Raw genomic sequence first — 16,661 nt, forward strand, 5'->3', positions numbered from 1 at the left:
CAAATTTGTGGATTGTTCAAGCTTGCAGGTTTACCCAGGGATAAAGTATGAAAAAAGTTTTCCCTTTATATTTAAAGGGAAAAGCATTGGCATGGTATAGACTATGCGATGATATTAGATCTTGGAATTGGAATCGTTTGAAATTGGAGTTCCACTAAAAAAAATTATCCTATGCATCTAGTTCATCGTGATCAGAATTATATATATAATTTTTGGCCTCGTGAAGGAGAAAGTATCTCTCTAGCTTGGGGGAGGCTTAAATCAATGTTATATTCATGCCCCAATCATGAGCTCTCAAGAGAAATTATTTTCCAGAATTTTTATGCTCGGCTTTCTTGTAATGATCAAACCATGCTTGATACTTATTGTGTTGGTTCTTTTAAGAAGAAGACTATTGAATTCCGGTGGGATCTTTTGGAAAGAATTAAACACAACTCCGAAGATTGGGAACTCGACAAAGGTAAAGAGTCAGGTATTAAACTTGAGTATGATTGTGTTAAATCTTTTATGGATAGCGATGCTTTTCAAAAGTTTAGCACTAAATATGGACTTGACTCTAAGATAGTAGCCTCCTTTTGTGAATCATTTGCTACTCATGTTGAACTCCCTAAGGAGAAGTGGTTTAAATATCACCCGCCTATTAAACAAGAAACTAAAGAACCAATACCAGTTAAAGAAGAAACTATACTTTATAATGTTGATGTAGTTGTTCCTTCTGCTTATATTGAGAAACTACCTTTCCTGGTTAGGATAAAGGAACATGCTAAAGTTTCAACCGTGGTTAACAAAAGCTATATTAGAACACCTAGACTTGATGAACAAATTAAAGTAGAACCTATTATTGCTATGGTTAAAGATCTCTTGGAAGAAGATATGGATGGGCATGTTATTTACTTCTATGAAGAAGCTGCTAGAATTGCCAAACCTGATAAAAAGGACAAACATAGACCTGTTGTTGGCATGCCTATCATCTCAGTTAAAATAGGAGATCACTTTTATCATGGTTTATGTGACATAGGTGCTAGTATGAGTGCTATTCCTTATACCTTATATCAAGAAATTATGAATGACATAGCACCCGCAGAGATAAAAGAAATAGATGTTACTATTAAACTTGCAAATAGAGACACAATATCACCAATTGGGATTGTTAGAGATGTTGAAGTCTTGTGTGGGAAAATAAAGTACCCTACTGCTTTTCTTGTTCTTGGTTCCCCACAAGATGACTTTTGTCCCATTATCTTTGGTAGACCTTTCTTAAACATCGTTAATGCTAGAATAGATTGTGGGAAACAAACTGTCAGTGTTAGTTTTGGTAATGATTATCATGACTTTAATTTTTCCAAGTTTAGTAGAAATCTTCATGAAAAAGAATTACCTAGTAAGGATCAATTAATTGGTCTCGCTTCTATTGCTGAACCACCTACTGATCCTTTAGAACAATATTTCCTAGACCATGAGAATGATTTACATATGCATGAAAGAAATGAAATAGATAAAAAAAATCTTTGAACAACGTCCTCTACTTAAAAACAATTTGCCTATTGAAACTCTAGGAGGTCCTCCTCCACCTAAAGGTGATCATGTGTTTGAAATAAAACAATTTCTAGACACTTTGAAATATGATTATCTTGATGAAAAGAAGATATATCCTGATATTATTAGTGTTAACCTTTCAAATCATGAAGAAGAAATATTATTGAAAGTTCTAAGGAAGCACCGAGCTACTATTGGATATACTCTTGATGATTTAAAGGGCATTAGTCCCACTCTATGTCAGCACAAAATTAATATGGAACCTGACACTAAACCCGTTGTTGATCACCAACATCGGTTAAATCCAAATATGAAAGAAGTGGTAAGAACGGAAATATTAGAACTTCTGGAAGCAGGTATAACCTATCCTATAGCTGATAGTAGATGGGTAAGTCCTGTTCATTGTGTTCCTAAGAAAGGAGGTATAACTTTTGTTCCTAATGATAAGAATGAACTTATTCCACAAAGAATTATTACAGGCTATAGAATGGTAATAGATATTAGAAAATTAAACAAAGCAACTAGAGAAGATCATTGCCCTCTGCCTTTTATTAACCAAATGCTTGAAAGATTATCTAAGCACACACACTTTTGCTTCCTTGATGGATATTCTGGCTTTTCACAAATACCTGTTTCTCAAGCTGATTAAGAAAAGACCACTTTTACTTGTCCCTTTGGAACCTATGCTTATAGACGTATGCCTTTTGGTTTATGTAATGCACCTGCCACCTTTAAAAGATTGTTGAGGTTTTCATGGATGACTTTTCTATTTATGGGAAATCTTTTGATGATTGTTTAAGCAATCTTGATCGAGTTTTGCATAGATGTGAACAAACAAATCTTGTCTTGAATTGGGAGAAGTGCCACTTTATGGTTAATGAAGGCATTGTCTTGGGTCATAAAATTTCTAAAAGAGGTATTGAATTGGACAAAGCTAAGGTTGATGCAATTGAGACATGTCCTAAAGATATAAAAGGTATTTGTAGTTTCTTAGGTCATGCTGGTTTCTATAGGAGATTTATCAAAGACTTTTCAAAAATTTCTAGGCCTCTCACAAGTCTCTTGCAAAAGGATATTCCTTTTGTTTTTGATGATGATTGTTTAGAAGCCTTTGAAACACTTAAGAAAGCCTTAATTTATGCACCTATTGTTCAACCACCTGATTGGAACTTGCCTTTTGAAATTATGTGTGATGCTAGTGATTATGCTGTTGGTGCTGTTCTAGGACAAAGAGTCAATAAAAACCTTAATGTTAGTCATTATGCTAGTAAAACTCCAGACAGTTCTCAAATAAATTATGCTACTACTGAAAAAGAATTCTTAACAGTGGTGTTTGCTTGTGATAAGTTTAGACCTTATATTGTTGATTCCGAAGTAACTGTTCACACAGACCATGCTGCTATTAAATATCTTGTGGAAAATAAAGATTCTAAACCTAGACTTATTCGATGGGTTCTCTTGTTACAAGAATTTGATTTATATATCAATGATAGATAAGGAGCTGAGAACCTAGTAGCTGATAATTTATCTAGGCTAGAAAATGTGCTTGATGACCCACTACCTATTGATAATAGTTTTCCTGATGAGCAGTTAGCTGCAATAAATGTTTCTCATAGTACTCCTTGGTATGCTGACTATGCTAATTACATTGTTGCTAAATATTTACCACCTAGCTTTACATACCAACAAAAGAAAAAAAAATCTTCTATGATCTAAGACATTACTTTTAGGATAACCCACATCTTTATAAAGAAAGAGTAGATAGTATTATTAGACATTGTGTACCTCAGCATGAACAGGGACAAATCCTACGGAAATGTCCTTCCGAAGCTTATGGAGGGCATCATGCTAGAGATAGAACTGCTCACAAGGTATTGCAGTCTAGATTTATTGGCCTACTCTCTTCAAGGATTCCCGTAAGTTCGTCTTATCTTGTGATCAATGTCAAAGAATAGGTAATATCGGTAAGCGTCAAGAAATGCCTATGAATTATTCACTTGTTGTTGAACCATTTGATGTTTGGGGATTTGATTATATGGGACCATTTCCTTCCTCTAATGGGTATACACATATTTTGTTTGCTGTTGATTATGTTACTAAATGGGTAGAAGCTATTCCGACCAGTAGTGCTGATCACAACACCTCTATTAGAATTCTTAAGGAAGTTATTTTCCCAAGGTTTGGAGTCCCTATATATTTAATGATTGATGGTGCTTCATAGTTTATTCATGGTGCTTTCCGTAAAATGCTTGGCAAGTATGATGTTAACCATAGAACTGCATCACCTTATCATCCTCAATCTAGTGGTCAAGTTGAACTTAGCAATAGAGAAATAAAATTAATTTTGCAAAAGACTGTCAATAGGTCCTGGAAGAATTGGTCTAAGAAATTAGATGATGCACTTTGGGATTATAGAACAACATATAAAAATCCTATGGGTATGTCTCCTTGAGTTAGAACATAAAGCATTTTGGGCAATCAAAGAACTCAATTATCTTCAAACTTGCTGGTGAAAAGAGGTTATTTGATATTAGCTCTCTAGATGAATGGAGAACCCAAGCTTATGAAAATGCAAAATTATTTAAAGAAAAAGTTAAAAGATGGCATGACAAAAGGATCCAAAAGCATGAGTTTAAAGTCAGAGAATATATTCTTTTGTACAACTCTCGTTTCAGATTCTTTGCAGGAAAACTCCTCACAAAATGGGAAGGCACATATGTCATCGAGGAGGTTTATCGGTCTGGAGCCATAAAAATAAATAATTCCGAAGGTACTAACCCAAAAGTTGTCAATGGGCAACTCATAAAGCATTATATCTCAGGTACGCCTATTAATGTTGATAGTAATATTATCCAAACTATGACACCGGAAGAACACATAAAATAGTCCTTTCGGACTCTCCAGAATCGTGAAAATAAGGAGGTACATGATACGGTAAGTAAACGGACTCCGAAATATCCGCAAAAATATTTTTTATCAGTTTTGGAATGTTTAAGAATTTTGGAAATAAAGAAACTTCCAGGAAGCGTCCCCTGGTGGGCTCCTGGCGCGCCCAGGTGAGTTGTGCCCACTTGGGACACCTTCTGGACTCCATTTTTCTGCCATATACTTGTCCACCAAGATAAAAAATCTATATATACTCCCCGAACCTGTTGATCACCGTATCACGGAGAAATCCTCTGTTCTCTTTTTCCTTACTGTTTTCTATCAAATCCCATCTACCATGGCCTCTTCAAGCTCCTCCAAGGACAAGTTCTTCAAGAAAGTAATCAACCCATATCCGCGGGAAGTGGTGCAGCACCCTCAGGTCATCCAAATGCATGAGGGGGTGCTTCACCTCCGTGATGTGCCATGTCCCAAGGGGACGGGAACCGTGGAGGCCAGGCTTGAAGCTATGGAGCAAGACGTCTTTCGATGCAAGGGGATGGTGGAGCTTGGGCTCAATGACAATCACCTCATGATCATGGACCTTTCCCATGATCTCAAGGTGGATGGCAAGCCCATGAAGGACATCATCTTCACCCTCAATGAGCAAATCAACATTCTCCAAAGCCAGATATATGATCTTCAAAACCAAGTCTTTGAATATGAGGCGAGGTTTAAAGGTATGAGTTTGGCTGCTAGCTGCAGGACTCGTGAGACTCACTCCTCCTCTTATGATGGTGGACCACTGCCATGGAAATCTGAGGATAAGATCTCTACTTCTTCACCAACATCACCTTCTTCACCACCAAAAGAAAACTGAGTATCGGGTATGGGCACTCCCCTTTGCTTTCGCCAAGCTTAGGGGAGGTGCCCCGGTATCGTATCATACCACTATCCCTTTTCTTTTACTTATTTTAGTTTGATCATTTTGCTTTAGATGAATAAAAGTTTAGTTCGATCCTTTCTTCTTTGATAGTTTGCTTAGTGATCTATCCTTGTAATCTTGTGCAAGTTATATAATAAAGTTTACTGTGATTGTTTTGCTTTCTTTACTTTCATGTTGCAAATAAAGAAAAGAAATAATAAATAAATAAAAGAAAGGAAATAAATAAAGAAAATATTATATACTAATCCTATGTTAGGTGATGGCACCACATAACAAAAAGTATAAGTAGAAAATTTTATTAGAGATTGACAAACATAGAATTAGTCAATGATGCAACTCATGAAAGAATTAATAAGGGAAGATAAGATTCAAATATAATATACTATCCTAGAAATCTTTTGTGATTGTGAGCCCTCATCAAAATATTATATGCCAAAATTGTTGAGGTTGGACAAGGAAGACAACATAATGATTTATTTGTTCATATTCACATAGAAGTCATATTGTCATGGATCCTTTAACATGTGGTGCTTGCCCCCCATCTTTGCTAGCCCCAAATTCCGCACTAAGTAGAGATACTACTTGTGCATCCAAAAACCCTTAGACCCAAATCTTATTTTCAAGTGTCCACCATACCTACCTACGAATTGAGCAAGATCCCTCAAGTAAGTTGTCATCGGTGCAAAAAGGCAATAAAAATTGCTTCTAAAAGTGTGAGATCATTTAGTCTAAGAGAAAATTGAGCATTGCACGAACTCGTGATGGTGAAGAATAAAAGTGATAGACTGCATAACAAATGTTGCTATCACAAGGGGCAATGTAACATGACGTTCTTTTGCTCTAAGCGATTGAGCATACAAACAAATAAGCGCATGGAAACCTCTACTTCCCTCTACGAAGGGCCTATCTTTTACTTCTGTGTATTTACTTTTATGCAAGAGTCAAAGTTTTTCTCTCTATTCCTTTTATTTTTCTCCTTCAGCAAGCATCATGTGGTGAGGAAAGATCTAGGCACATATGTCTAGTTGAATATGGGTGGCATGAGTTATTATTGTTGACATCACCCTTGAGGTGAGTACGTTGGGAGGCAAAACCATAAGTCCCTATCTTTCTATGTGTCCGGTTGAAACGTTTTGCTCATGTGTACATGACGAGTGTTAGCAATCATAGAAGACTATATGATGGTTGAATATGTGGACTTGCCTAAAGGCTCTGACACATGACCCTTCCTAAAAAGATGATGAATTGTAGTTGCAAAGTTGACTGAGAACATAGTTTCTTGGTTTCTAATAGAGTTTTTGCTTTATACTTCATTTGTGTGATGAACTATTACTTATTCATGAGAAGTATATGATAAAAGTTCTATGTTTAATTTTGTTGCTGTTATAATAATCAACATGATGCTTCTATGCCTGTATTTTGTTTTTATCGACACCTCTCTCTCAAAGCATCTGGACATGTTTTCCGATTTCGGTTTTCACTTGAGGACAAGCAAGATCTAAGCTTGGGGGAGTTGATACGTCAATTTTGCATCATGTTTTCTTACTGTTATTTATAATGTTTTTATCCATAGTAATGCCTTTTGTTTTTGGAGTAATTCTAATGCCTTTTCTCTCATAATTTGCAAGGTACACACCAAGAGGGAGAATTCTGGCAGCTGGAAATCTGGACCTGGAAAAGCTACGCCAGGCCACCTATTCTGCACAACTCAAACAAGCTAAAACTTCATGGAGATTTTTTATGGATTATTTAAGGACTATTGGAGCGAATAAGTACCAGAGGGGGCCCACTAGGTGGGCACAACCCACCTGGGCGTGCTAGGGAGCCCAAGCACGACCTAGTGGGTTGTGCCATCCTCGGCCCACCTCCGGCGCCCATATTTTGGTCTATAAGTCATTTCGACCAAGAAAAAATAAGGAGAGGACCTTCGGGACGAAGCGCCGCCGCCTCGTGGCGGAACTTGGGCAGGAGCACTTTTGCCCTCCGGCGGAGTGATTCCGCCGGGGGAACTTCCCTCCCAGAGGGGGAATCATCATCACCAACAACTCTCCCATCTTGGGGAGGGAAATCTCCATCAATATCTTCAACATCACCATCTCCTCTCAAACCCTAGTTCATCTCTTGTGTTCAATCTTGTTACCGGAACTATAGATTGGTACTTGCGGGTGACTAGTATTGTTGATTACATCGTGTAGTTGATTACTATATGGTTTATTCGGTGGAAGATTATATGTTTAGACCCAATATGCTATTTAATACCCCTATGATCATGAACATGTTTACCATTTTTGAGTAGTTACCTTTGTTCTTGAGGTCACGGGAGAAATGATGTTGCAAGTAATCATTTGAATTTGATATATGTTCGATATTTTGATAGTATGTATGTTGTGATTCCCTTAGTGGTGTCATGTGAACGTCGACTACATGACACTTCACCACATTTAGGCCTAAGCGAATGCATTGTGGAGTAGAAATTAGATGATGGGTTGCGAGAGTGACAGAAACTTAAAACCCAGTTTATGCGCTATTCCGTAAGGGACCGATTGGATCCAAAAGTTTAATGCTATGGTTAGAATTTATTCTTAATACTTTTCTCGTAGTTGCGGATGCTTGCGGGAGGGTTAATCATAAGTAGGATGTTTGTTCAAGTAAGAACAACACCTAAGCACCGGTCCACCCACATATCAAATTATCAAAGTAGCGAACACGAATTAAACCAACATGATGAAAGTGATTAGATGAAATTCCCATGTACCCTCAAGAACGCTTTGCTTATCATAAGAGACCATTTTGGCATGTCCTTTGCCTCAAAAGGATTGGGCTATCTTTCTGCACTTTTGTTATACTATCGTTGCTTGTTCGTTATAAATTACCTTGCTATCAAACTACTCTGCTACTCACAATTTCAGCACTTGCAGACATTACCTTACTGCAAACTACTTGCCATTTCCTTCTGCTCCTCGCTGGGTTCGACACTCTTACTTACGAAAAGAGCTACAATTGATTGGGTCGTCAGTTCTCACCATGCCTCTCATCGGTTTCCCGCCTCTTCTCCCATCGTTTTCCCGCTACCAGTGTTAGTGCTCATTGAAGGCTAGCGGAGACAAACCGGCCATCTAAAATATCCCACACAGTTTATAAAAGCACAAATGTGTGTGATAGGAGGGAGTAGGTCCCATAGGGTGACCAACATGAAACGCCTTAATGGCAAGGAGGCAATTCTTACCAGCAAGGGCCGACTTCCCATCCGCTAGCCTAGTCGAATAGAATGTAGAAGTTAAGCGTGCTCGGGCTGGAGTAGTCCAAGGATGGGTGACCCGGTGGGAAGTTGCATATCTCAAGCTTCATTTAAATGCCATGACACGGTTATTATAGAGATATATTATATCTCTATAGTAACCTAACATGGCAATTATATAAACCTTTTGATCCTTGTTTTGCTAATCTGTAGACTATGTTTTTATGGGTTATTGTTTGCTCTAAAAAAATTAAAGAATGATTGACTTGATCTGTCATGGAGATTATATAAACCTACTATGTTTTTATGGGTTATTTTTTCCTCTACAAAATTAAAAAATGATTGACTTGACCTATCATGGCGATTATATAAACCTTTTTCAGGTTGCATGCAGGGTATAGGGGGCTTGGTGTTTTTCTCGAGCATGTCTCCCTTGTGCGGCTTATAGACGCGGCACATATCTATGCGCTCCCCAAGGTATATATACTATCATTTACCGACAATTAGGGGGACCCACACAATCTATCCCTTTGACCCAACAACGAGGAGGGTTTGACCATGATGGTTTCCTATTGATACTAGTAAGGTACACGTGCATTGCCCACATGAGATTTGGTAACTAAATTATGAATAAATACCACACTATAGCATGTAAGCTTTGAGTTATATATGCATGATGTAGATGTTCGTTTAATTCTTATAGTTCATCTCATCCAAAATCAATTAGTTTTATAAAAAAATCTATTTTAAGATTCATGGAATTGTGCATTGTAAAGGTAAAAACAAAAAGTGACTATTCATTTAGAAAAAAAATTGGGCAATTAAGATATGGAAGATTCTAGAGAACAAAGGAGAAGTGCTCGTGTTTTGAGGTTTGTGCATTATACTTAAGTTCAACCATGGAGTCTTCTAGATTGTACATGTGGTAGAATCTAGTGGAATGTAGATGATATCCAATGGCCAGTAGTGCTCGGATTTGCCATCTTTGTACCATCGGATTGGCTTCATCCATTGACCAACTTTCAAAGTTATTCGCACAATATATAGGTGTATAGATGTGTGTGTGTATATATATATCCCTAATAATAAAGCACGGATTGAGTCTCAGGGTTCACCGTCGTGGCATTTTTACACAAAGATCCCTGTGGTTTTGTGAATTCAACCCGTAGTCTTATTTTAAGTGGCTAGCAGAGAAAACGTTTAGTTCTTACAAAAAGAACCCTGCATTTTGGTGTATTCAAGCCGCGATCCTCTTTCAGGTGGCTCTGAGATAACGCTGCAAAAAAGACCCATGCAGAACGAGCGGCTATGGGCGGCGGAACAACGGCGGCAGCTGCTTGCAATGGCCGGGTCCGCGCACGGCAGGAGCTGGGGAGGTCCATTCGGAGGCGGGCGGCAGCCCCGGGGTCGCCAGTGACGTTGTGGAAGGCCGGGGCGTGGCTTCCTGGGTGGATACATGGCATCTGTGGCTCCTGGGCAAAAAGAAGAATAGAGGTGAGGGAGAGAAGAAGGGAGAAAGGAGGGGAGGTGCGGCGTCCTAGGCGGGAGCTCGCCGGAGCGGGGCGACGGTGGGCGGGCGCGGGAGACGGAGGGATTTACAGCCGGCCGGTCGAGCGACACCAACCAGGCCACGGGTGGCGTACACTTTCAGCAGGTAATTGATTCATCTCCCCTCTTTTCCTACTCCCCCTCGATCTGGTCCTCAATCGCCATGTTCTTCAGCTGCTGTCAAATTGCATTGGCCTATCAAATTTTGTAATATACAGATGCTATTATGCTGTCAAATTCCATCGGTCTACATATTCCATGTCCAAAGTAAAGAAATTCAGATGTTGCAGCTTGAAAACAAGCAAAAACATGATCAGTCATCTGCAGAATTAATCTACATGTAAATAAGATTTCTCTTCCAACCATCTTTCAAAGATAAAATCATACAGCTAATGAATCACTTTTAACTAATACAAGTACACACCACATTCAGCTCGATAATTGGTCATCTCCCTCCCATTTTTTGTTTTCTATTTCCGGTTCAATCAAGTCAGGACATCACAGTTCTACAACGCCATTTTCCCATCACATTCATAGCAAGCCTGCAAGTTCCTTCTATTCACAACAGTACCTAGCACATACACAAGTTTGTTGGCCGCCGGAGTTGCTGCACTCGTGGTCGTCGGAGTCTGCCGCCATGATCATGCTCCACATGCATGTGGTCTTCGAGTCAGTGTGATGCCCATGTGGTTGTCCTCTAGCAGAGCCACGTTGACCGAGCGTGGGAGGTGTGTGGCCGACGGCCGCCCCGCTTGTGGTTCTCTTGGTGTCACTGGCTGTTAGGACACCTATTTCTGCTTCCTTCTGGATGAACAAGGGAGATGGACGTGTCAGTAGAATTTGATCTGAATTGATCGATCGGTTTCTTTTGATGGCTTTTTGTGACATGACACATGATTGAGAATTAACTTGCTTCAAGATCTGGTTCACCTCAAACCTCTTTTCCAAATATCAATGGGCTGCCATTCTCGGAAATGTATGATATGATGTACCTTTTTTACTTTGGACTATCATTATGCCAACTCCAAAATTGGAGTATTAGTATGCATACTCCAGAAAGTTTTTGTGGTCCTGATACGCACATCATGAAGTTGGTAACTGTTGTCGTATTTACATTCAGATTTGACAGGAATAGAAACTGAACCTATTAAATAGTTATGTTAAGCTAGATGGGTTATAACTCTTCATGCATTCATTTTCTGAATTGTTGTTTAAACAATGTGAGTATGAGAAGTTTAACGTCTATTTTTTATCGTGATTGCAGAAAATGGACCACAACGATGAACCAACTACTATTCAGGATTTTGATAACCGGCCTTAACAAAAAACATTCTGAATTGAGTGTTTTGCATTCAGATAAACTAATAGATGGTGATGAATTTCCATCACCAACTATTTCAACATCATCTTTGGTCTTCATAACCAGATAGACACATGAACCTCTGCCACCACTGTTAAGCAGTACCTCAGGTGAACTATCAGCACTGCCTGTCGTCCAACAATAACAAGCTCAGGTGTTGTATATGTAACCAGTTAATATACGTGCAAAACTTGCACATACCCAAAAGCTGGCTGCCAGATGATTCCTACGAGAGAACGAACGTACGTACGCAGATTGCTATGGATGTGAAGAAATCACATGAAGGAAGAAAACTTGCTCGGATGCATGGAGACAAAAACGGTGATGCGGGGGGCAGCAACAGCGGGACGAGGTAGGCGACGAGCGATAGAGGCCGAGGTTGGTCTAGCAGGGGCGCTGCAAGGCGACCGAGGAGAGAAGAAGATGGGCGGCGCTCGAGGAAATAAGATGATGGACGAGTCAGAGGAGACGGCCGGGGGAGGTGGCACTCGAGATGGATGCGGCAGCAGGAGGGGTTTGGAATGGGGCACTAGGGTCAGGCGGGGGAGGCCGTCTTCTGCGTGCTGGTGGCCTCTCCTCCTGGCGGGTTTTTACCCCGTTCACGCACACATCCAATCAGCGTCACGGCGGAGACGGCAAAAGAAGCGCTCCACGTGACCACCGGCACTAGCCTCCTCAGCCGTCAGGGATGAAGGCACCATGCACCGGGTGCAGGCGGTAGCAAGAACGTCGGCAGCTGCAGACACAAGTTTGCCACATTGTCATTCATCGCCGAGACCATTATGTTTCTTTTCATGGGATAGACGAGGTGAGCAACAATGCATGCATGTTTCCTCTAAAAAAACAATTATGTTTCTTTTTTTAGAAGAAAATGGTCACAATAATTTAATCTGCTATTTAGTAGGATATCTGTAATCAAAAGAAGACATATTCCTACATTATTCTCTAGAGTTTTGCTGTTTAGGTATCTGACTTGAGAATAAACAACGAGAATAGCTTAATTGGAATAGTTCTCCCTAGGTTTTCTGATAATTCAACTCATCCAGTAGCTTGATAGTTTTTTCATTATGTTAGTATCTTATCTGTGTAACTTGATTATTAGGAGATTTATATTCACGATACTAGTGAATGGGTAAAAGTTAGGCAGAAGAAGATAGAAATAGAACTAATGTCCTAATTTTTTTAGAGGAACTAACGAGTTAGTATCTGAATAAATTACTTTAGATTAGCTACTACTTTAAAAAAAGATGTCACTTTGAAATAGAGGCAGCTATAGACCCGTGGGAAGGTGTGTGATATATATACTAGCAAAAGAGCTCATGTGTTGCAACGGGAGAAAAAAAATATCACACACCTTCCCACGGGTCTATAGCTGCCTCTATTTGCCCACTTCCAGGTGGTTTGCGAGGCTGGTGCTTTCGGGTTTGCGAGGCAGGTATCCCCAAAGTTATGCATTGTATATTTAAAGTTATAAATATCCCTAGTATTCCTACATATATTTGCCCACTTCCAGGTGGTTCTTGACTTCTGGCCCCTCTCATCGATCTTTGACGACGCGCCCAACCGTGGGCCCGCGCGGTCAAAGTTGTGCATTGGAATTTTGAACATCACAGACCACCCGTTTCACTCATATATATTTGGGCCACATGCTGGTGTGGCTGTCTTCTGACCCTCTCTAACGTTATTTTTTGCTGCAAAGACTCTGATGACGCTCAACGGACACGGGTATAATACCTTAACTATGTGCGATACAAGTGTGCTGTGAATCACCACGCTTGCGCAAGCACAAGAAAAGGTGGAGGTACTGGCTCAACCATGTGCGATGCAAGTGCACTATAAAATCACCACGACCACGCAAGCGCGAGCAAAGGGTGGAGGTACTGGCTTAACCGTGTGCGATGCAAGTGCGTTGTAAAACCACCAACTGTGCAAGCTAAAGGCGGGTAAGTTTATTTGGAAATTAGGATGAACAGTGTGCGATAGACCAGCTAGCTAGAAATATAAAAAGAAACTACCCGCCTTGAGCGTTGCAAAAATCGGCGGTTCCCTGCCACTTTTCCTTATTATCATACACGCATATTGTTATTAGACCATGCACGTTCTTGGGCACTCCCGCAACACATCATTTCCTTTATCCAAATTTTAGTAGCCATCGTACTTCAACATCGCCCACACTCCTCCAGCACCGACCTTACAGAAAAATTGCAGTAGTTGAGGCATTTGAACCGTTGCCCTTCCTCGTCCACCACCATCTCCACCCACAATTACTATAATTTTCAGTAGCCGCGGCATATCCTCAAACACCAACTCCCCCTCCACAGTCCCCCACCCGCCCCCTTCCCGCCTCGAAACCTAGCTCACGGCCGCCGCCGCCGCCGTCGCCAACCCCTGCCGGTCTGCCTGTTCCTCCCAGCTTAGATAGTAAAGTTCAGGTTACCCAATGATTCCCATACCGTTTCCCCACTCCCCTAAGTTTTTAGATGAGGCTTGCGGTGTCCCTCCCTGCCAGATCCACATCCGTTGCTCCAGAATGTTGCAGCCTAAGCTCGACCACATATCCCGGGGAGCCCGACGAGCGTTCGGCTAAGAAGAGGTTTATCATGGCCTCTCCGATGGATGTTGGCGAGGTGGCCGCCGTTCGCCCTGACCTGTCGATCCCGGAGCAACACGTCGCTGCGGAAGCCGGTGAAGACATTGAATATGTTGCCATGCCGATGGCTTCATGTCAGCGGGCTAGCGTATTACTGTATCTCGGGAAACCTGGCTACAACATCAAGATCGTCCACAGCGACGGCTTCATGCGGGCCATGTCACAGGTTAAGTGGTCCATCCCCAACCCCTCTGGTTCAACTGCCGTCGATCTCTTCGATGGCCCTGCCGTTGATCTCTTCGACGGCCCTGCTGTTGATCTCCTCTGCCAAGCGGTCAAGGATTTGCGAGCTTTATACGCCATCGAGCCCATTTTGTCATTTCTGAAGGTCACGTTCTACGGCGACGGCTTGGGATCCTCAATTGACAAGTTAGATCTCATCGACCACGACCACGAGGAGGACACCCACGAAGGTTCTTCCAAGGTGAAACAGCCCATCTGTGACATCAGAGAGCGCACCATGGGTCTGTGCTCTTCCAACTGGAAGGATCCTGTCCATGAACTGTGAGGCAACATTCTATCAACAAATCTTACCTTTCTAGCTTGCCAACCCGTACCCTTTGTTGTAGTAGCATTTGCCGTGCAGTGCTTTAACTGTGTCGTGTTTAATTATTTCAGTTATGCCAAAATGTATTGTTCAATAGGGCTATGTGATGTTTAAGTATGAATTGTCCACTTCAGTTTCACGAATGGCTATATTTGGTTGTTTATAGTGAATAGATGCCTTGTTTATCTGTATCTGGTTTTGGGCTTATTAGCAGCGCGGGGGCCGGCGCTACTAATAAGGCGCTACAGCTAACGTATAGCAGCAGCGTGGGTGCCACCCGCGCTACTACTAACCCGCGGATTTTTTTTTCGAATTTTTTGCGCGAATTTTCAAATTTCTGAATTATTTTAACCTTTAATCTCTAATCACCCTCATCGCTGCTCAATTTAATCTCTAATCACCCCTCATCATTCCAAATCATCTATCTTCCCGGACGGTCACCCATCCTCTCACTACTCCAGTCTGAGCACGCTTAACTTCCGGGTTCTATTCTCCCTCGATTCCAAGTCTGCACTTATTGTTTTCCTGACAATAGTAAGATGTCAATCCTATTAACCCTCGGGAGTTTAGCTTGCGCATGAAGTCACACATTTCACTATTTGAGTTTAAAACTATTGTTCTAAAAAACAACAATTATTTAGTAACACTAATATTTCTTGAATAAGGAGTTTGACCAAATTTTGACCAAAGTTTGACCACAGTTTGACCAGATTTGACCAAAATTCCAAAAAACTGAAATAATTATTTAGTAACACTAATATTCTTGAATAATTATTTAGTAACACTAATACTTCTTGAATAAGTAGTTTGACCACAGTTTCACCAGATTTGACCAAAATTAAAAAAAACTGAAATTTGAGCATAACTTTTTTTCCTTTTAGAATTTAAGGATTCTAAAAATTTGCAAACATGCCATAGGCTGTCTCCATCGTATGCGGATTTTCGTGCTGAACATTTTGATATATTATACTTTTTTTTTGACATCGTATGCAAAAGTTATAGCCGTTTTACATTTTCCCTACACTTTTTGCAAAACATGTCCACATTTAAGTTTTTAAATTTTCCTAACTAGTAGATGTAGTAACATAACTACATCTCAAAGGATTTTAATTTTTGAAACATTTTGATATATTATACGTTTTTTTCTGACATCGTATACAAAAGTTATAGCCATTTTACATTTTCCCTACACTTTTTGCAAAACATGTCCAAATTTAAGTTTTTAAATTTTCCTAACTAGTATATGTAGTAACATAACTACATCTCGAAGGATTTTAATTTTTGAAACATTTTGATATATTATACGTTTTTTTCTATCATCGTATGCAAAAGTTATAGCCGTTTTACATTTTCCCTATATTTTTTGCAAAACATGTTCAAATTTAAGTTTTTAAATTTTCCTAACTAGTAGATGTAGTAACATAACTACATCTCGAAGGATTTTAATTTTTGGAACATTTTGATATATTATACGTTTTTTTCTAACATCGTATGCAAAAGTTATAGCCGTTTTACATTTTCCCTACACTTTTTGCAAAACATGTCCAAATTTAAGTTTTTAAATTTTCCTAACTAGTAGATGTAGTAACATAACTACATCTCAAAGGATTTTAATTTTTGAAGTTTTTATCATTTTCTTTTTCTTTTTACAAAACCGAAAAGGAGATCCACAGGGGGGTAGAGTTTCAAAATGGGACCTTTAGTAGTAGCGAGGGATTTTACCCCTCGCTACTACTATGGCATGTCCCGGAGGGGCACGGTTGAGACCTCTTAGTAGTAGCGAGGGGTAAAAACTTAGTAGTAGCGCGGGTTTATAACCCTCGCTACTACTATGGCATGGCCCAGGGGGACGGTAGAGACCGCTTAGTAGTAGCGAGGGGTAAAAACCAGCGCTACTGCTATCAACTTAGTAGTAGCGAGGGTTAAAAACCCGTGCTACTACTATGGCATGTCCCGGGGGGCACGGTAGAG

General features: G+C 40.2%; 1 protein-coding gene across 2 annotated transcripts; it reads left to right on the plus strand.

Annotated features, from left to right (window-relative positions):
- The first annotated feature begins 9,850 nt into the window (after positions 1-9,850).
- On the plus strand, positions 9,851-12,632 carry LOC123112734 (uncharacterized). 2 transcript variants are annotated; one of them, XR_006455716.1, is made up of 2 exons: positions 9,851-10,239; positions 11,398-12,632. XR_006455716.1 is itself a non-coding variant. In XM_044533838.1 (2 exons), exons 1-2 carry the CDS (start codon positions 9,894-9,896, stop codon positions 10,810-10,812), a joined length of 531 nt encoding a protein of 176 aa, XP_044389773.1. In that variant the 5' UTR covers positions 9,851-9,893; the 3' UTR covers positions 10,813-11,104. The 2 variants fall into 2 exon arrangements, 1 of the variants encoding a protein (XP_044389773.1); XM_044533838.1 differs by lacking the exon at positions 11,398-12,632 and adding an exon at positions 10,628-11,104.
- Positions 12,633-16,661: the final 4,029 nt, after the last annotated feature.

Source organism: Triticum aestivum, chromosome 1A (genome assembly GCF_018294505.1).
Source record: "Triticum aestivum cultivar Chinese Spring chromosome 1A, IWGSC CS RefSeq v2.1, whole genome shotgun sequence".
Taxonomy (NCBI): Eukaryota; Viridiplantae; Streptophyta; class Magnoliopsida; order Poales; family Poaceae; genus Triticum; species Triticum aestivum.

Excerpts from the sequence above, each read along its gene's own strand:
- LOC123112734 (XM_044533838.1), top strand. The coding sequence starts at position 9,894 with ATGGGCGGCGGAACAACGGCGGCAGCTGCTTGCAATGGCCGGGTCCGC. Across the intron at positions 10,240-10,627 it reads GTGGCGTACACTTTCAGCAG|GACATCACAGTTCTACAACG; the intron begins GTAATTGATTCA and ends CAATCAAGTCAG.